This window comes from Saccostrea cucullata, unplaced genomic scaffold (genome assembly GCF_032062105.1).
Source record: "Saccostrea cucullata isolate Sc308-1 unplaced genomic scaffold, CSIRO_AGI_Scuc_v1 ctg703, whole genome shotgun sequence".
Taxonomy (NCBI): Eukaryota; Metazoa; Mollusca; class Bivalvia; order Ostreida; family Ostreidae; genus Saccostrea; species Saccostrea cuccullata.
The window spans coordinates 37522-59623 of NW_026924126.1; the positions used below are offsets into that span (position 1 = coordinate 37522).

General features: G+C 35.0%; 1 protein-coding gene across 12 annotated transcripts; it reads left to right on the forward strand.

Annotated features, from left to right (window-relative positions):
- Positions 1–1149: 1149 nt before the first annotated feature.
- Positions 1150–22102, forward strand: LOC134265823 (mucin-2-like). 12 transcript variants are annotated; one of them, XM_062748040.1, is made up of 9 exons: positions 1196–1255; positions 1542–1579; positions 3598–3735; positions 4666–5864; positions 7023–7237; positions 9709–9809; positions 10032–10269; positions 11020–11130; positions 11424–11623. In XM_062748040.1, exons 3-8 carry the CDS (start codon positions 3610–3612, stop codon positions 11127–11129), a joined length of 1989 nt encoding a protein of 662 aa, XP_062604024.1. In that variant the 5' UTR covers positions 1196–1255; positions 1542–1579; positions 3598–3609; the 3' UTR covers position 11130; positions 11424–11623. The 12 variants fall into 12 exon arrangements, 10 of the variants coding, with proteins under 10 accessions (XP_062604022.1, XP_062604024.1, XP_062604025.1 ...); XM_062748041.1 differs by lacking the exon at positions 11020–11130 and adding an exon at positions 11172–11290; XM_062748039.1 differs by lacking the exon at positions 11020–11130.

The window sequence follows — 22102 nt, forward strand, 5'->3', positions numbered from 1 at the left end:
TAAATCTCAATTAACAATCCAGTAATTATATGTCAGAGGACTTTTTCGACAAAGTTACGCATTGATAATATTTTATCGAAGGACTAGTTTGGATATGCACATAACATCCTGAAGAAATGATCAATCCTCTTTGACTGATAAGGGTTTTATTTTATTTGTGATAGAATAAATATATCTTTTCTTTATGAGAATTTGACGACACTTTATTGCAATGCATTTACACTGCAAACTTTAATTTTTTTTAATTTTGTGTTTTGAAATAAAAGTTGAATGGATTCTATTTAATTCAAATTAAATTATCTTGGACAGACGCAATAAATCAAAGACAAATTTTTTATGTTTTTTTTAAAAATTTATTTGGCGCTTTTGGGCACGGCTGAATAATATAACAATATATTATTTCGGGCCTCCAAAGCAACGGGTAGGCCCAGCAATAACAACATTTCAGCACAACATCAACATATTAGGTGACCTTGACCCTGGGAGATGCAGAGGTCAAGGTCAACAACATTTCAGTTCAACATATCAGGTGACCTTGACCCCTGGAGGTGCAGAGGTCAAGGTCAAATAATAAAAACTTGCAGTGCAACAATAATATTGACACATCCGCGACTCTGGGAGGTGCAGAAGTCAAGGAAGAAAATAAACAGTTTTGTTTACACTGTCACAATATTTACATGGTATTCAACTTTGACCCTGTGTGGTGCAGCGGTCCAATAATGAACCCATATTACATCATAGTTCAAGTGATGTATGCCGCTCAGTTCGCCACAAGACCCCAGTCGTATATACTTGAACAAAGCAGTGCCGCCACTTTACTAGTGGGGGTCCTGAGCGGCCTGAAACAGAAAAAACTTTAAAAATTGACTCATGTGTTACTGTGCAAAAGGTCCTATTAATTGCTCCGCAGTACTATAAGAAGCGCACAGGACCCCCATTTTTTGTTTTGATTTTCAAAAATTAACGTTAAGTTATTTGTTTAGATTCTAAAAATGCACTTGACAGAAAATTCTCGATACTTTTGATAACAGGAACCAATCTCCTCAATTAGAACACTAGACGACTATACTAAGTATACATTATTCAGTGCATTGGTGAAGAAAACTAAACATCCCACCACCTAATGTTAAGATCCACCACTAGAGTTTGATAATTTATGCGGAAACGGAAATTCCAATATTAGATGCGCAAAACTATTGCGCAGATGTTCAAAAGTTCAGAGGCACAGAACGAAATAAAAAAATAGAAACAGAAGGTAAAATGAATATTACATGATTTGATTTAGTGGTATTTAGTATAACAATGTTGAACACAATTTTTAGCATTCAAAGCACATTTGACTTACTGACAAATAGTTTGAATCCACAATGAGACGATTTGCTAAACTGGTCATGAGTGAAGAGAACACAATGAATAGTGCATTGTAAGACATGCGAATGCATACCAGTTTAAAAATTGCAGCAAAATTATTTTGAAGAGCATGTGTATACCTTATACGTTTTCTGAGAACAGATGATACAGTACTGATTTATATGTTGCAGAATAGCGAGGGAGTTGTCTACCCTGGAAGGTGGGCAAGGTAAAAGTGGGTGCCATATAATATATTATAACATGTTATGGTTACTGCATAAATACTTTGGAATGACTTTACTTGTCTTCACTGCTCCTATAAAAACTTGCTATTAATATGTTTTGTGGTGTGACCCTTGGGGGGAGCGCATGCAGTTGTTCCATCAAAAATACACTTGTAATGTTGATTCGCCACTTCAAAGTTTCAACAGACATCTAGACTATGATGTCACACAACATAACAGAGTGCTTCAGAGTTTATGGAGACAGCTGTGCATCTGGTTGAAACTAATATAGCTCTATAACCAGTGTAATTTTCAAGGAAAGACATTGTAGAATTTGTTTTTAAATTTCTTTGAAGCTTTCTCCAAACTGAAAGCCCATTTATATCTGATATTTATTTATATGCGATTATCGCATGGAATCCTGGTAACAAAGCAATTCTGGGAAGGTTTCACATAAAAATGACTTAAATGTCATTTTGAATTTCTTCTGTTCTTACATGTAAGTCTGTTGAGCTCGCTGCACTCGCTATGAGTATTGCTGAAAGGTCTTCTGAATCAGTATTCTCTTAAGAGAAATGGAAAGGCTTTCGCCAACATCCACTCTCCTTGCAAGCCTTCATTTTCTGAATCTGGAAAAGGTGTTGAATTTTGAACCAGACGACCTACACTTAAACTAACATTTCATTTAAAATATGTCTGATTTTATACATAATAGATGTCATTGTGCTATATTAACAATTTTAACTCTTACTGGAAAACCAACCCTTAAATGTCGTTAATCCATTATTACAAATTCTCAATCCCCGATTCAAACTAATGCCTAGGCTACTATGTATCTTATTCGAAACATTAAAAAATTCTAAGTTGGATAATTTGGAAAAATGTATTACAATTAGATCATTTTGATGTTCAAAAAAAGATTTTGACAATTCACTTTTGATCTAGCATTGTACTATTGTAATACAATTAAAATATAATTTGATTTTAAAATATACTACATTGCTTCCTTTATTTTTATGCCCCCCTTCGAAGAAGGGAGGGCATATTGCTTTGCTGCTGTCTGTCGGATAGTCTGTCTGTCCATTTAGTTTGTCTTTCCGTTCATTTTCTTCACAACCGTTGCACATACTGAAATGAAATTTGGTATACAGGTATATCAGAGGAATATTTAGGTCAAATTCTGTTTTTGGTACGAACGCACCATTTTTGTAAGAGTTATGCCCCTTGGACTTACAAAAATTCCCAACTATTTGCAGTTTCCTTTCATTTTCTTGAGAGAGGTTGTACACATTGAAATGGAATTTAGTATACAGATTAGTCAGATGATTACCTAGGTCAAGTTATATTTTGGGTTTGAAAGAATTCTTCAGTAAAAATCGGTTATAATGAAGTCACTGGGACCAATGAAATTACTTCGCTTTATCCAAAATTTGTTATATCCTTAAAAAGAATTAGTTAAATTTATATAGCTGGGTATCAAGATAATTTCGCTATATCTGTGATTTGTAATATCCATATTTGTACTAAACAAGTTTTACTGTACCTTTCCTGAGAAAAAAAGAAAAGATTTAAAACAAAGATCATTAGAATATTTAAAGGAAATTTGAGGAAACAATGCCCTGTTCATTTAGATTCAATATAATTATAGACTTTATCTACTGTTTCTTTTTTTTCTAGTTTTTATTTACTTTGTAAAAATATTTCTAGTTTTATTCGAATTGGAGTCTTCTTTTGTAACCTTGTAAGGGGTTTTTGCTTATGTTTTAAATCTGGGATGGAGAACTTGTAAAAATATATTAATTATATAAAGGTTGGTTTTCTTATGAAAGTTGGGTTTATTTATGTAAAGTATTACAACATGTAGTGGGGGGGGGGGGTCTGGTGAAGAACAGCTGGACGAAAGTTACTCAGATGAGCGTTGTGGCCCATGGGCTACTTGTTTTGTTATTTTCTGCATTTTAGTAATGCATCTGAATAAAGAGTATACTGAATCTTTAAAATTTTCCTTTATGTTTTCTTAAAGGAAATATCCATCATGTTTTACCACAAAGTGTACATGAACCAGATCCACTCTAGTTCTCTTCTCTGCCAGTTAGCTTCCATGTGGAAGAACCAGGTCCTCTGTGATGCAGTCATAAAAGCTGGAAACAGTCACATCAAGGTTAGTGGGAAACAAAATAAATGATATTTAGTGATATAAACAACAAAATATCCTAAACACCAAAATTTTGTCATTAAAAAAAAAACGAACACTGTTAAAAATGCAAACAAAAAAAAATAATTAAGAATCTTACATGTAATGATGCTATTTTGAAAACCAGCATTAATTGTGATTCAAAAACATACACAGATGATCATCAATTGTAACATTTTTCTTAATTTTCTCAATTCTGATAAAAATTTTTATTAAATTTGATGTACTTATTAATTCAGAAAATAGGGCCCAGTTTAGTGTATGATTTTATTACACAAGATGCATCTCATTCTGAGTACAGGGTATCTCTGCATACTTAGTACATGTATTATATATATTTATTCAAAAAAAGGTTATTATAGCATAGAAGAACAGGTTAGAGTTAGGCTATCTAAATTTAATTCCCTGGTTCTCAGGCCAATTTTCTCCAAAACAGATGCGGGAGGGCGGCATTTTATTTTTCAAAAATATTGGCAATAAAGTAGATGAGGGAGTTTTTTTTTTTTAATTTTAATTTCCGAATTTTCTTTAACATAAAGATAATTTTTTAATCACAGATATACTTTCCATTTCTGATCAAAATTTCTGCTTTATCCATTGGTTAACAGCGTGTAAACATCGTAGGTAATGTCCTCGAATGTATTTTCAAACGAAGTAGCCAAAATCTCATTGTAAATGGCTACGGGAAGTGATATTTGAATACTAAACTACAAAACAAATGAGGTCGGAATTTTTTTTCCCGGATTGGTCTCCGCAATACCAACTTTTTATTTTATCAAAAATACAATAAAATCGGCAATGCGGCTACCTCAAAACGGATGCGCGCGGGCCTGAGAACCAAGATTTCAATTTTATATGGCCTTAAAAGTGTTTTATTTTGATGCTTTGAATTGATAGGCACACAGAGTAGTACTGGTTGCAGCATGCCCTATGCTACATTCAATGAAGAATGCTTCTGTGGGCTCCAACTTAGAGGTGAGACTGGCAGCAGATATTAAGCCAGAAGCCATCAACACTTTTCTTCAATACCTGTATGAAGGTTTCATGATGCTGACAGAAGAAAACTGTAAAGATGTGGAAAAAATTGCACGGGTCCTTCAGGTTGATAGCATTTTAAAATGCTGTGCTGATTTCTACAAATGTCTACATACTGGTGAAAAGTATGAGTATAGTTTCCATGACAATGTTGAATTCAGGCATGTCAGAGCATCAGACCTTCTAAAAGTTCATGATAGAAGTAAGAGGGCCTCTGATTTACAGCCAGCAAGCCCAGGAATTAAACGCCAAAGAATTCAAAGCAGAGGGGGCTCTGATTCCTTCAGTGATTATGGAGCAAGTGACCCATGGGATAGAGTTCCAAGAGAATATTCAGGGAGTTCCTCAGCAAGAACAACTCAGCCAGGGGTCATTGAGATAATGGAGGACAGTGTGGAAATTGTACATTCAGATAAACCAGAGGATTCAGGGGGGACCCGAAGAGACAATCTTCAAGACAGAATGTCATTATCTGTAGCAAGTCAATTAAAATCGACTAATGATGTACAGATTATCAATGTTTCCAGTGGAGGAGATGCCTCACAGCGGATTTCAAACAGTTCAGACTCATCACGATTTTCATCTCATCCAACTTTTACCCATTCTCAGGGATCATCAAATATGAGTTATCGGCATGATCCTAGCTTCCCCAATCCAAGCAGTACTTCAAGTACCAGGCTTCCCTCATCTCCATCACCACATTCTAGAATGCCATCACCTTCATCAGCCTATCATCCTCAACAAAGAAACACTACAGCACATTCTCAACCAAAGCCATTTGCAGCAGGAAATGCAACACAGGCATCAAAGAGTTACAACACACCATCACCAGTTGAACAATTACGCCCAGGTTCTCAGGATCAGTCAAGAGTAACAGCAGGAGCAAGCACAGTGTCTTTTTCTTCACCATCTTCTTCACTGGGAGCTCCTCCAGCTTCCTCCCCATCCACCTCCACACAACCTCCACAACCAGTTGCTTTATGGCGGAGTACCAGTTCAGATGCTGTAGCTTCAGGGCCAGCACCAGTGCCTCAGCTGACAGAGAAACCATTACTTCAACGGTAAGATAACTTGTGGCTTGGTTCATTTATCAATTTCATTGAAAATACAATGTTAAGGACATATGCAAGGTACCTTACCTACTGATAATTTTTCAAGATATTTTTAATCTAAATTTATAGTGCCATCAGATGTTCATAGACAAAAAATCAGCATGCATTACCAGGGATTTTTGGAAGATATCAAATTATGAAAAATTTTGCATTATTCAAAGAAAAATATACAAAAATTACGAAGCATAAATTCCAGATTTTTTTCCCATCAAAATTTGTTTAAGAAGAGGTGTAGAAATCCATATATAGACATTAAAAGTATTGCACACAGGTCTTTCATTTAGTGGAACTCTTCAACTCCAGGGAAGAGCCCAAGAAAATTCAAACTGTTGCGTATGACCTTAAGCTCACCAAGGCCAAAGGTTGAAGTGAGCTTCTCTGATCAACAATTGACTTATCCATTAACTTTATACATTTTTGATTTCTCCATAAAATCCAGTCAATCAAACTTGACAGAAGCCATCCTAACGTAATACAGATTCAAATAAAATTATACTCAAATGAAGGCCAAAGAACATATTAAAAGGAGATCAATTTAAAAAAATACCAAAAACAGTTTTCCTTAAAGAAAGTCTTAGGCTTTTAGAAAGGATAATTTTATACTCAAATTAAAGCTTTAGATTTCTGTTTTATATATATATATATATAAATATATATTATATATTAGTATTAGTAATATAAATATTAGTCCCAGGCAAAAATACATATTTTTATATAAATAATCTAGATCTGCTTTTCAAGAACAGATGGACCCTCATTAGTTATATGTATACTAGTATACATGCAGTCAAACAGGTCACTCGTGATGGCTTGAATGCCAATTTCTCAAGTTTTTAATCTTGGAATTATTTTTTCCTCAGTATATCTTAATAATTTTTTTCTTGTGACCTCTCAAACTTCCACTTTTTGAAGTTCTCTTTTTCTTAAACTAAAACCTTGGTCCTCACACAGATTTCAAAAACATCCAATAAGTCACTTAGTAGTTAAATTAAAAAATCAAGCTTCAGAATTATGACAAACAAGATTATGAGGCTTGTATATTCATTTGTGTGAAGAAAATACTGACAGGTGAGCAGTGTTGACTATAGGCTATTGTTTAAATATTAGGTCAGAAAGCACACCTGCCACAACTGGTGCAGATATATCCATAGTTAAAGTGGAAAGTGAGGTGACATTTGATGAACAGTTCCATGGTGATGACCCAAATATAACCTTTGACCCAGAAGACCAATCAGGAGACTGGAACAGAGAAGATACTTCCAATGAAGAGAGCAATGCAAGTGAGGACAAGATGCCTCAGTGGATGGCAGAGAGTCTAAAAGGTAAATGAGTTTTCTATCCACCTGTCTTACACTAATGGAAACAGGTTAGCATGAAAAATACTGTTTTACAGGGCAAGTCATTTTTTTTGTAAATGCAGGGTTACCACATACATGGATAGGAAGTAAAAAAAAAATCTTGGCTTTACCTGATGCTATGCAATTTTATTATAAGTATTTTATTAATTCATTGTTTCAAAAATTATGGTACAATTTTGTTTTGTTCCATTTTAAATTGTTTCTAACCCTGAAGTTTTTACCTTTTTCTAACCTCAGAGTTAACTTTGAACTATGAGTATTATTTCCAGCATTCATATGTTAGTGTGGCATTTACAAAATTCTTGAGTTCTACCTCATATTTTACACTGCATGTCTCATTAAATTAAAAAGATATTTATATATTAAACAGAAATTGTGATGGTAATCAAAAAATATTCTTTTAAAAGTAATAATAAAATTTTTGATTATGCAAACCTGTTTCCAGGAGTTAGTATCTGTTACAATAAAAGTATTTCTACAGCACCAGATGCATTGTTAGTTGCACAGAAAACAAAATCCATATCATTTAATATTAGAAAATAAATTGGATCAATTTCATTGACTTGTTAGGAAAGATCCTTAGGGGAAAAAAAGAAAATAAAGTTGAAATTGTCTAGATTTGTAAATTTACAGTTCTTGTATTAGTTTTATACAGTTGTGAAATAATCATTTTAAAAACTTTATTATGTCATATAAATCAGCCTCTACCTGTTAACAGAACTGAACATACAACAATGAAAGTATTTTTAAAAATGTCATTTTGACCAGTTTGAATTGTTTATACAAGGTAAAAGTAGCAATGGAAGTCAACGAGAATATAGACAGTTGTCTGGTTGGTTCTATCTTTCCTTGTCATAGAACTTGTCTTGTACTCAAATTTGAGTGATAAAAGACTTAACTTTGAAATGGGTAATTGGAATTCATGTTTTTATTGCATTAGTAGCACACAACTTCATGTCCTCCACAATATGTTCAATTCCAAACTGCAGGGTTTTTTTTTACCACAAAAGCAAAGCCCAACAAACCAATCATTTTTAGTTTTTGTGGGCTGAAGGCTCATGAGCTGTTCTGTTGTCAGGCATCCCTCAGTCTGTCAGTGTAAACTTTTACCGCATTGACGTCTCAATAACTATTGAGCCTGAAATTGGCAAATCACCCATGGGTAAAAGATGAAATGTTTAAATGAGTACCTGTCAATATGCCAATTTTTTATAAAAATATGTTGTGCAGTGCTTTGACCAAACCTTGACTGAGGTGTTTTATATTGACAGTTTGTAAAAGTTAATCACAGGGCAGTCTGACCAAAATGAGGGTGCACTTAATTTGACAAAAATTTTGGGGTTTGAACTTGTTGGTATTGCAAGGGGGCATTTTGACTGTCTCTCATACAAATAAAGGACAAGACTCCTTTTATAAGGGAAATATTCATGAAAAGGCAAAAAAAGGTTGATGCTATTGAGAAATCAAGAACCATTGGGCCAAAAAGGTCAAACTTAGTATGTAGAAGCTTACTGAGGTCTTTATTGCTAATATCATGGCCCCCAGGGGTAAGACAGGGCCACATAAGAGGATCAAAGTTTAACATTGAAATATATAGGAACAGTCTATCTCTCAAGAACTACTTGCCCAGAAAGGAAATGCAAGAAAACTTCATTAGTCTAAACTAATTTAGGCTATTTAAAGTGATTCAAGTTTATTCAGATCATGGCATCCAGGGGTAAATTAAGATCTATAAAAGATGATTGAAGTTTTGCATACAAGGAATATATAGTGGACAACTTGTAAAATTTGTATTTGTTATCAGTCTTCTCTTGTCAACCCCCATCCCTCAACTTTTATCTTTTAAAAATGGGGCCTTTGTCAGCTGTTCAACTTCCTAGTTTTTTTTTCAAAAATCCAATTTGTCTTAAAGTTTCAGTGTATTGACTTCATCAACTATTATGAGGTGAAACCAATAAAGCCACAGTCAGAAAATTCTGGTTTATCTAAACAAAAAAAAAATCAGTTTGTGTTTGGAAATAAATTGTATAAAATACTTAACAAAAGCTTGATACACAACTAACTTGAAGATTGGTGACTGTATAAGGGAATGAGTACATGTGCGACATTCAGTCATTCTGTTTTTGAATCCTTTCTGAAAGTTTTTGACAAGAAGAGGAAGATCAGGAAAATTTTCCAGCTGCTTAAACTCTAAAGGTAAAGATCTTTTATTTTTGATTTCTAACAATATTGGATGTCGCTCATGGACTTATTCTTTGGATGGATAAAAATACATGCATGTTAATGAAAATATTATAGAATATGAGCGACATGAATAAAGCTTAAAATAATTATGGTTTCATTTTTTCTTACAACATTTATGTTCTGTTCTTTATTTTTGAAAGACATATTTTAAAAAATTGCCTTCTAAGTTTTTTTTTTTTTTAATTTGACAGATATTTCTCCACCACAAGCTACATCAGCTGATACACCTCATATGCCAGCACCCTATAGAAGCAATCTGGGGAGATTTCCATCATTAGACCCTGTTAATTATGTATGTATATCTACTATAGAGGCTTCTGACTCTGATGCATTAAATTAATTTCTCTAGGAATTATAAGAAATATATTGTTTGGTCACTGTGGAACATTACCATGTAATGGATACTGAACAGAATGAACATTAAGTGTGTTTAAGTGTTTTTCATTTACTTTTAGCTTATAAATTAAAGTAAAAAATCTCTGGTAAATATAACTGATATTTTTTTTTTGAGCAGTTATTCATTGAATTGGGCCAGCCCCTCCCTGAAGGTTATGTCCGCTTGGACGAGGAGGAGAAAGTTTGTGTTCCTTCAGTTTGGCTTAACCGAACATTAAGCCAGTGTGTTGGCAAACCACCATTCTTTACACTGAAAAAACTAGTCAATGGTTTTGTAAATCCATGGGAGTGTAAATATGGAGGAACCTCTGCATATAAAAACACCCCTCTGGAACCTGTGTTCAATGCACTGTTGTGTAAGTAATAAACTAGATCATTATACTGGACTTAGCAGCACAGTATTATGGATGATATTTGTAAATCTGTCTCCCTGTGTTCCGGATCCTGGTCAATGGATTAATATTTACATGTCAAATTTTGCTCCTGGGGGTAAGGGAATATACAATAGGGGGATCACAGCTTAGAAAATCTCCCGAAGAACAGCAAAGCCACAGTGTATGTAATATTATTATAAAAGCTTTTCCAGATAGAAGAGATGTAAAATCCAGGCCTGGAGGCCATAAAACTTGAGACAAGCTCACTTTTGATCTCGGTCTCACTTTTACTAAAGGGATGTTTAGTGGAAAAGTGAGACCGAGATCAAAAGTAAGGGCATATGACCTCCAGGCCTGGGGTTTCAGTGGGGTAATGGTAAGGGATCAGATATTTATAATGAAAAAAGTCTATAGTGCACATTCATGTTTACTTTATTGTCCCTGGGTCTAAGAGGAGGTTGAAATAGGTAATTGAACACATCATGGTCTCTGGCGTTAGGTATTGGTCAGTAGGAATCGGATTTAAATAGAAAGAAATCTTTGTATAAAATATCTGGAGAAGAAGAACTCTGCCACAGTTCCTTTACTTTTCATTATAAAGCTTTGATCAAGGTACCCCTTCTTTTTTTACCGTGATTGTTGCCAAATCATATTTCTGATGCATTTTCTTATGAATGTATGATTTTATACCTTGTCCAGTGTCTGGACTTAGAAAAGTGTTTATTATTGTAGCCTTTGGTGCAAAAAATTTAGGCTTGAACAGAACACAGGGCAGGCGAGCCCTCAATGAAAAACTTTATGCTGGGAGAAAAGTAGCAGGAATTCAGAAATCTATGACATGAGGTAAAATGCATCAATCATCTAATTTCAATATTTATTTCTAGTATTTGGTTCCAAACAATTGAAGTTAAGCTGGTCGGGTGCAAAGCAAGCAATCAATGAAAAACTAGCTCATGGTAGAAAAATGCACAAAGCCCATAGCTCAACTTAAGAGGTTAGAAAGGTACAAGTATTGAAGTTTTACTTTTATGCAAGGGTAGAAATTCAAGGAAGATCATACATTTTTTTTGAAAATGCATCCCTATTGAAGACTTACTTTGTTAATTTCAATTCATGCCGCCTGTTTTACTTTACAGTTTATGGAATGAGAAATCTGAACATGACAGTACAGAGTGCAACACGAGCCCTAAATGAAAAATTGGCTACAGGAAGGAAGAAAGCTCAGAAAATGGGACAAAGTTACCAGCCCTCCTGATCCTTGAATATTTTATTTTTATGATATCTCAGTATTACTTTCTTGTGTTTTTTTGTATAAAATTAAATATTATTGCATCCATTTCTTGCTTAGTTGTTTATATTTAATATAGCAAGTGTTTCAATGTTCCCATAATTGGAGATTTGGGGGTATGTAGATTTTGTCCTTTTCATCCATATGTCTGTTTTAACCTCGTCCATAGTTTTTGATTGGATGGGGCTATGGCCATCATATTTCACATCTTTACTTCTTCATCTGGGTACAAACATATTTCACCTTTTGAGCCAAGAGTTTGACCCACTTTTGCAATTGTTTTACTTTGGCCAAAACTTTTGAACAGTTGGTGCCAGGGCTTTCTTTGACAAAATCTTTCCATGGGTATAACTATTTTTGACCTTGAACTTAGAGTTTGACCTCCTTTTAAGAAAACTTTAACCTTGACTTAACTTTTGAACAGTTATTACTAGGGCTTTTAAATTTCACAAGCATCTCCCTTGTGACAAGACCTTCCTTTGGATACCAACAATGACCTCCAATGACCTTGGAGTTTGACATACTTTGGAAAAACTTGAATCTTTGCCATTACATTTGAACAGTTAGAGCTAGAATTAATATTTTTAATCTAATCTTGCATACCATTAATTTTGACCTTAGAGGTTGTCCCACATTTAGAAAATATTAAACTTTGCAATAACATTTGAATGGTTGGTTTTCGGGATTTCATTTTTGCCAGGTATGTCCAATGACACAAATCCTTTGCGTAACAACATTTTTGATTTCTTGGCCTTGGAGTTTGACTTGTACTTGAGAAACTTTATCCTTGGCCATAAGCTGCCACATAGGGCATCATTGTTTCATGAACACCTTTTGTTCATCTGTGTTTGAATTCTTTGTACCACAATGTCGTAAAATATTAATTTAAATTCACCAGTTAGTCATAGTAAGTTTTAGCTTCTCGTGGCTTTAAAAGTATGGTTTCTCAATGTTTTAAGATTTAAGATGTTTAAGCACCTTAGGATGCTTTGGTTTACTATTCTTGTGAAAGTTTTAAGTTGGTACTAGAAGCAATGAGTTCAGTGTCTTGTATATGAGAAGAATTTGACAAGGCAATCCAGATATAAAACACAGAAAATTAATTTCTGATAAACTTTCAGATTCGCAATATGGAGTAGAGTAAATATATATATCAATGAATTTAGATGCTAGTCTATGGTCATGAAAACATTTGATGAGAAGTAAAAACAACTAAAAAAGAAAAGTTTTATATCTGGGTTTTCTTGTCTTTCAGGGTGGGTTCAAGGGCAGCCATCGCAGTCTGTATCGGCTTCTGCAGACTCCATACTTGCTTCGTATACTCCCACTCAATTTGACATTCTGAACGCAGTGGCTAGGTGTCGTGACCCTGTTACAGGCCAATATCATGTAGCCATTTCTGAAGCTGACGGTAAACTCAAGCCTTGTGTACTCTGTATGAGTCAGAAAGTTAAAACCACTTCTGGTTGGTACTGTTACACTAGGAAACGCTGTTCTACTTGTAGAGTTCCTCTGTGCTGCAACGATAGACATTGCTTTGACAAGTATCATCGTGCTCTGTTTTTAAAAACTTCCGATGGAAATGCGTAATGGATATTATAAAGTTATAACCGATAACACTTTATGGAATGCAGATCTTGTCTTGAAGACTTAAATCTCATAACTGTTGTATTTGAGAATTGAGATAGCTGAATTTTAATACATATCGAAGAACATTTGAAGCCTTGTTTATTGGTCTGCTTTTTGTTCCATTGATATGTTGTACATATTTTATTATACTCTGTTTACATGGTAAGAAATGTTAACTCGGGGATCTATAAACACTTTGGTGTTTGCTATGCGGTCAGGGTTCTAAAATTTGGATATTTTGTCTTTCAGAAACGATAGAACATGGCCGATCGTTGCATAGCTTTCCCCGTGCGAGAGTGTACCATGAGAATTACAATCTGACCCACATATTGGTCCCAACCGAGGGCTGTAAACTGCAGGCTTGTGTTATATGTGCACTAAATGACGTAAAGACAAAATCAGGCTTGCGCGTGTACACGAGACAAAAGTGTAATATCTGTGATGTTCCGCTGTGTAAAAGTAAAAGGGACTGTTATAGAACTTTCCATGAACAGTATGCTAAAAGGAAACAGGCGTTTCACAATGTACCAGTGCTGGACACTAGTCCATTTTATAAGTAGTAAACTAGTCAAAAGTTCACTTTTATTTCCAGAAAATCGGCTGTTACAATTTTGCAGTACCTTTCCGGGGGGGGGGGGGGGTATTCGATTAATTCCCTGGAACAATGAAAGTGTCGGATTTGAATAATGTAGTTTAATGTACTTTAAGGATGTGAGCAATTGGAACGTTCTGCTTAAAAGAGAATTTTTTGATTTTAGGACCCCGATTTGGAGATAAAAAGCTGCCTTTACAATATGCAGATCATACATGTGTATCAGTGGAAGGTAGGAAGCAGAATAGATGTGCATTATGCCAGCATCAGAACGTTAAAACTAAGTCGGGCTGGGATGTTATCACACGCCTTCAGTGTAAACAGTGTCAAATAAACCTTTGTAAAGACTGCTTTGTAACATACCATATTCTCTTGGCGGAAGGAAGGGCCCCAGATCTCCGGAAAAACAAGCTTAGATACGTTAACTTTGGTTTTACTCCAGTTTCCTTTAAGCATTAATTTTTATTTTTGATTTTATCCAGTAACTGTAACGGCGTGTGTAAAAAAAGTGTTCACAAACCGTTGCAGTTTTAAGAAAGAATCAATTCAATCCTTCTTTTAACGTTTTTTTTATATCCCGCACTTGCACGGCTACCAACCTTTGTGACATGGAAATAAAAATCCCCCTAAAAGTCAACCTTTGACCGTCCCCGTCCATGTAACGATGTTCGGAATGCCGTAGCTTTACTCGCACTTTTTAAGCAAAATACATGTGTATAAATATACATATTATAGTATTTCAATATAGCTCGAGATTTTGAAAAGGAAGATGGAAGCAGCTAGATATAGATTATAGATATAGATTATAAAACTGTTTAATATTGTAAAGGCTTAAATTGAGTAATTCGAAAAGATTTTATGTGTGTATGCATTATCATAAAAAAGGGAAAAAAAAGAAAATTACTTTTTGGTGATTTACTCGAGTGATTTTTGTTTTTTTAATGTTATTTTTTGCCCCCTCCTCTAAATTGTCGTTCGCATCATTATCCAAGGCTTTTCTGTTTACAGGACGTGAACAGGAAAGCTCTAGGTCTGAGGTGCCGCCACGTGTAGGTTACGACCAAACTCTCCACACTATTATACCAACAGAGGACAAGAAACAAAAACGTTGTGTTCTCTGTCAGTTCAGGAAAGTACGTACGCGTAGTGGTTGGGAAGTGTTGACGCAAAACCGTTGTTCACACTGTCTTGTAGCTCTGTGCACAGGAGTGCGGAATTGTTTTACCCTGTATCATTCTTCGTTACAACGGGGGGAACAACCTGAACACTTAAAACAAAGAAATTTACATATTTTGCAGAGAAAGTTTTGATACCAATTACATGCAATATATTTAGTTAACCGTTTGCCTGTTTCATGTCTTATGATTACGATATCATTCTATAAAACATTTTGTATTTGTAAACTACTTGTCAGTTTCCATGTTTTTGTAGTATTTGAAAAATAAAATTGTTTCAATTGCACACTTTTCTTTTTATTTTTAATGAGTAGGGTACTTTGGTATGTTCCATCGTTACAAAAGGCAAGAAAGGGACCAGTCTTATCTCAAAACATAACGACAAATTAAAGAAAAAAACATACGAGTATATAAAGTAATATGTAAGAGTACCTTACACTCATGCTCCCTTATCCATTAGTTTCTAGTGCATACGGCAACATTATTTCTCCTTTCAGAGGCCCGGGCAGGTGTCAAACAGTCGGAGAGACCCCAAACCACTCATTTAGTGGAACGGACCGCCCCTCAAACTGCAGAATCAAGACCTTTAGCACTAGATAGAGACAAAGTATCACTTTCTGACGCAGAGGCGGCTTTGCACTTCCCGCAGACGATTGAAGAATTTAAACAGAAACGATGTGCTTTGTGTCGACATCAGAATGTTACAACCAAACGGGGGTGGGTGGTCCTGACCCAGTCTCGGTGTGCCAAGTGTTCGGTTCCTCTTTGTATTGGGGAAAGGAATTGTTTTAAGATCTATCACAGGTTATTGTTCTCTGGTCAGATTGAGGGACTACCCACAGGCCGAGTCAGTAGGTTAGGTTGTGGAAAGAACAACTAAGCTAGGGCAGTCTCATCCCGATTCTTTGACGGTGACTGGCGAAAAAAATGAGATACTAGTATAAATGGTATAAAATGTGTATGTAACAAGCCAAGGGCCAGTAAAACGTGCACAAACAAAGAAGTTGCCTGTATTTTGAAATATTGCACTGGTTCATTTCTAAAGATATTCCAGTTTGTTAAGCTGGGTTTTTTTTTGCTAGTTGTTAGTTGAATATTGTTTAGTGACAGTTTGGTAATTTTAACCACACGTCGTATTTTCGACTAGGAACAGGTTTAAAAATATATGTATAAACTGAACAATGTTTTTTTCCTTGCGCAGGAAAATGTAAATGTATAAAATAATTGTAACCACTGATCAAGTATTTATAGGAACTTTAAAGTCATGAAAGTCATCACTCATCAATCTTTCTGTCCATCTACAAATCAGCTATATTTCCAGTTTAATGCTGGTATTGTTTTTATGATTGTCTTTTGTTTTTATTATGATTATTCGGGTAGGAGCTGGGCTGGTGGGGTTGATTATAAGATATATTAATCTCGGAGGTTAAATTTATTATCTTGCCTGTTTCAGAATATTCCGAGTCTATTTTTTTTCCTTTCACAATGAGATTAATGAAAACCCCCTTCTGGAGTGGACCCGTCTTTTCGCCGATTTATTTTTTCTAGCCCCCCCCCCCCCCCCCCCCCCCCCCCCCCCGACAAACAAAGTTTTTGGGCGGTATATAGGTATCACCTGGACTGTCTGTCCCCTATTCGTGCAGTCTTGTCCAGCCTAAGGTTTTTCAGTAGAGAACCATCGGAAGCTCACACTAGGTACAGAGATAAATTACGACCCGAGGATACCGGCAAGTCCAGAGTCATTGGCAGAAATATAAAATTCTGACCCTGGATTTATTTTTATATTGGAGAATAATTGGAAGTTCCTACTTGGAACAGAGATTTTTTTTTATGACACGAGGGTGTGTTTGGCCTCAACACAAGGTCATTCTGATAAGCGTCAAGGACACTGATAGAAAAAATTATGAAAAATTCCAGGCTATGTCTCTTTAATGGAGAATAATATGAAATTCATAATTGGTTCATTTCAAGTACAAGGTTACCGGAATGACATGTGTAAAATTCAAGCAGTTTTCTAATGGTGGAGCACTCGATATTTTCGTGTTTTATAAAATTTGAATGGACACATAAATTGCAGTTGGGAAGTTTATTTTCTGAGCTTGCTCGTAGTACCTTTGTTGTGTATTTTGATCGAAGCATCCACTCCAGAAATTTGGCTTTCTTAAAATTAGCTTGACTCTCTATGATTTGCAACCCAAGTGAAGAGAGTTTATTATCATACTAAAGTAATTGCTGTGATTAAAATATATCTGTTTTATGAATATATATTTGCCCAAATTTTCATCGAAGAAGTAAAATGACTGTCAATATTTTTTAACTAAGTTAGACAAAAAAAAAGTAGAAATACGTAAATCGAGTAGAATATTACAGTGAGCAGTGTTTTTCCATTGTATACCTCATACTAATATGTACTATTAATTTTTTATTGACATGGGAAAAAAGGCTTTAGTGTGTCTTTTACTACGCACAATCTTTTGTTCTTTTATGTTTTTGATAGCTTGTTTTGTAAATGTCTGTACTTTTTAAATAAATGAATATCGAAAAGAAACATCTTGTTTTCTCGCCAACATTTCATAAAAATTCATACGTATAATATATAAGTGCTCGCCGTCATATGCATCTATAACCAGTCCAGTATATTTTTGTTCAGTGCATGACTGGCCCTGATCATCTGTTAGCGCAATATAACACGGCATAGTCACTCAGTTGGCCCGGAGTCTGGTCATTCAGTGAAGATTTTATACTTTCAGCATACAGATCAGACGAGGATAGACCCTCTTCCTCGGGCGAGGAACCAGCGGCGGGCAGAAGTAAGCTCTCCGAATACATCGATAAGTTACACGATCTTCGTAAGTACACTTTTCTCAAAAACTACTGAAAATCATCTATGAATTGTTCTTTCAATCAATTATTATTTATATGGGTATTTTTTGAAACAGTTATTAGTATATGTGTTTATATTGCTACAGAAACAAAGGCGATGTATTTTGACATGATGCGCAACAGACCAAAAATATCAATTCCGGTGGAAGCTTCAGAGGTTACCGAAAGTGCCGATACCTCGGAAGTTTTGAAGGGACTGGATTTGACCATTAGATCTTCACAGCAAAAACATGTACCAATTTACAACAAAGACAGGAAGTACACACCGTGTCTGTACTGTGGGCGGCTGAAGAACAGAACACGATCGGGGTGGCGTGTGAACACTTTTTACCGTTGTCTGCAGTGTGACGTCCCACTTTGTGTTAACGATCGGAACTGTTTTGTACTCTATCATAAATATTTTCTTGGAATGAGTAATGTGGAATCTCCTGGACGTCGTCGATCACGTGATCTTAGTCATTTGGAAGTGAAAAAAGAGACAAATGGCTGAGTTGCTTTTTGTCATTTTCTAAAGAATTCATATTATTCAGTCATATTATATTGTCTTATAATATGGAGTGATATATTTGTACTAGAAGTATAACCTGTATTATTGTGTCATATTGAATTAAGCTTTAAATTACAGCTTAATAATGGAGACCAGAAAGTGGCGTGTTCAGAGTCTTGACCAAGCGATCTGATGATGCTTAAAATGGTGGTAAATGGATGTTTGTATTTTATCTACATTAAGGCTTAAACATATTCTGTCATTTGTTTACAAATGTTTTGAGCAGTCTTAAAACATAACTTTATAGGACAAATCTCTGTATACCAATCGTCGCAAACTACGGCCAAAATGAACGATCCTCTCCCATTCTGGAGGAGAGAGCTATATGCGGACTCCAGACCATGGTTTGAGACGATGCTGTAAACCGAGACTTTGAATTACTGCTTTTTTCGTGTTATGTATTTTACAATCATTTGTTATGCATCATATTTGTTGAATTTTTTCTGGAGTATTTAGGTACTCAAGACCCAAGTTAGATTTTTTTTGGACAAAATATACCTTGGTTATTGATTTTTACTAGAAGGAAGTTTTACGCCTTCCACAGTAATACCGGTTTTAAACTTTGAGTTAGTTGTCTTTTTTTATTATTGCTTATAGTAAAATGTTTTATCACCTTTATATTCTCATTCTTATCTCATGAAATGACTCAAACTTCTAAATAACCGCCAAACGCACAATAAACTTGTCTTTGATTTTTGAAAGGAAAATGAATATAACAGTATTACAGATATTTTATTTTGTTCGTTTATCTCAATTTTATACCGGTGATGTGATCCCTGTTACTAACTTTGCTTTGATAGTATGTGTTATAGGGGTCCCAAAAAGGTGTATTCAGGAAATATTTGTTTCAGGGATGTATCTCATTAAGTAGATTTCTGAAACTTGACCGCACACGTAATTTTATTTAACGTTTAAAACGTATTTTGTAAAATATGATATTCAGGAATGCTACCCCTTTTAATTGGTTTTTCATTTTGTATTTTTTTATATTCAGATTTACTCATTGTTACAGAGAATATCGAATTGGTCTGTTCTGTCCAGTGGTTGTTATATCTTTTTGTTATGTGGAGAATGTAAAAGGGAATTTCCATAATTTTCCCCCACTAACTTTTTTATGATAAAAAAAAAATATATTAATTTTGCATTTGGCGATTTTGCTTTTAATCTTCATTTTTTTTTCTTATAGAATATAAACATTTATTATATTTTATAAATATGTTTTAAAGAGTTCAAAATTTTCTTTGCACATGTTGTATTTCTATTTATTTTGGCTCTATGTGTAGGGTGCATTTTTGCATTACCGAATATTCCTTATTAAAACTAAAAATATTTTAAAATTATTAACGAAACTTTATAAGATAATTTCTGAAACAATGCAAACGATGCACTGTTTAATGTTTTGATGTCCGAAAAAAATAAGACAAACAAAAATATGAAAGTCGCGCACATTGACTTGATAGTCAACCCATATACTAGTATAACATTGTATTTTGAATGTATGGTAATATCTTTTGGAAATGAAAGAAACAGTTTTTGGTCATCGAAACCGATTAACTTTCAAAAATTTTCGGTAATGCAATGTAGCAGTTTAAGGAATGTTTCAATATCTTCGTTCATATCGATTTTAAATATACCCTCAGGTCACAGGTAATAGTTAACCTCATTCAGACGATTTTATATAGATAAGAATGTTAACAGATCAACAGGTGTTTTTGTACGTTTTGTTTTGCCAAACATTATATGGATTGTTGAATTTTGCATATTTTTTATACTTCGTTGTATACAACATATCTAGATTTGTTTTCTTTTTTTCATATTATATCGGAAAATAAAGATCTAATAGAGTTTTGTATAATGTTTATGTTATGTAGTCCAAATAAGAAAAATCACCTATTGTGCAATAAAAGAACGAGGGCACCGCGAGGCGGAGCGTCCCCTCGCTAAGAGCTTATTTGTAAACCAAAGCAACATTTGACATTGATCCGGACGCAAGTTACGTCACTTATGTTTTGCACAGAGACACACATACCCTCACAAGCTCAGTACTATATCGCATCAATCTCCGTTGCGAGTGTAGGGAAGTGTGCACTTTTTCTATGGAGCGTGTAGCGCAGGCCTACAGTTTCTGATTGAGAAAACCTTTATGGGCTATTAAGAGTGTAGTGTAGAAGGAAGCAATAGAATTTTGGATTAATCCTTTTTTGTTTGGTATTTTATCAAGTCAAAATTTCGAATATTTTATGGCATTGAATGTTTTTTGGAAACCGTGGTTGAATCGCCTAGAGTAACTGAAATAACATTGAAAACAAGATGTGTTTGTGAAACACTATGCCCCCCCCCCGGCCGATGGAAACACTAGAGTGGGACGTAGACTGAAGTGCTATACACTTGAAAGCTATTTCAGGGGTTTCAAATGTAGGTCAAAGGTCACAGCTGAGGTCACATGAACAAAACTTTCTGTACCAATGGGAAGGTCTTGTCATAGTGAACACTCTAGGTTAAAGTTGACAACAGACAGAAAGACAGACAGGACAAACACAATATACCCCCGGGATCTTTTGATCCAGAGGCATAAAACTTCTATCCATTTTCGGTTGTGACAGGTCACAGAAAAATCCAAAGCTGACATAGGGCTCCTGTAATGGAACAAACAGTGTATATTATCTCGGCAACAATATGTCGTTAGATACCTACCCTCGTTACAATTAATGTCGCCCATCAGGGATTATTGACACCGACATCAATGTGTGCCAAGACACGTCTTTTCTTCTCCCTTCAATTTTGGCACAAATGATCGCCGGCCGGCGACCAAGTATTAGAGTTCCTTTGGACATCCTGGACAGGCAATGGTGCTTGGACACAATCTCTGCTTAAAAAACAAGTTTTTTGTGATAAAGTATGGTAAACTAGGTTTGGCTGTATGCCACGAAAAGCAAGATCTTAGGTAAAATCTTCTAAGTAGAGTAGAAAAATTTCCCTAACAAAATTGACGATTCAAGTGGCTTTCAGATGTGTAATGTCCACCAAATGGCTGCTTTGTTTCAGTAAACTTGAAAACATGCTTTTGAAAATATGAGAAAGGTTTTCTTTAAAAGATTTTTAATCTGTTATGAAGTGGCCTGTCAGACTCATATACGTACAGGCAATTCTTGGTGATTTCTTAATTCAGTAAATTGACTGAAATGTTTCTTGCATTGCAGGACATGGTTTATTTGATGTCATGGACATCCAAATGTCCCCAGGATTTCCTAACTTTGACGATAGTGTACACAAAGTGGAATCGAACCGAGACAAGAAGAAAAAACGCTGTATATTTTGTAAATTCCGGAAAAACCGAACAAAGAGCGGCTGGGACGTGTTGACTGAGTCCCACTGTTCTCACTGTCAGGTGCCTCTGTGTGTCAGGGATTCCCGGAACTGCTTCGCTGTGTATCACACACTGGTACATACAGGAGCTCTCCAGCCTCTACTCCACAAGTCCTAGTCCTTACCAAAATAAACTTATTTACATACTTGATTGCTGTCAGGAAATCCATAGGTTGAGCAGAAGATAAACTGAGCCATCTGTAACAACATTAGAAAACGGGCATGTGGTTTGGATTTTTCCCTGTAAATTCGGTTAATTCTGCTTTTGTGTATTTCTGAATGACAGTTTATTGTTTCCATTAATACAAAAGAACCATGCAGGACTTAAACTTAAA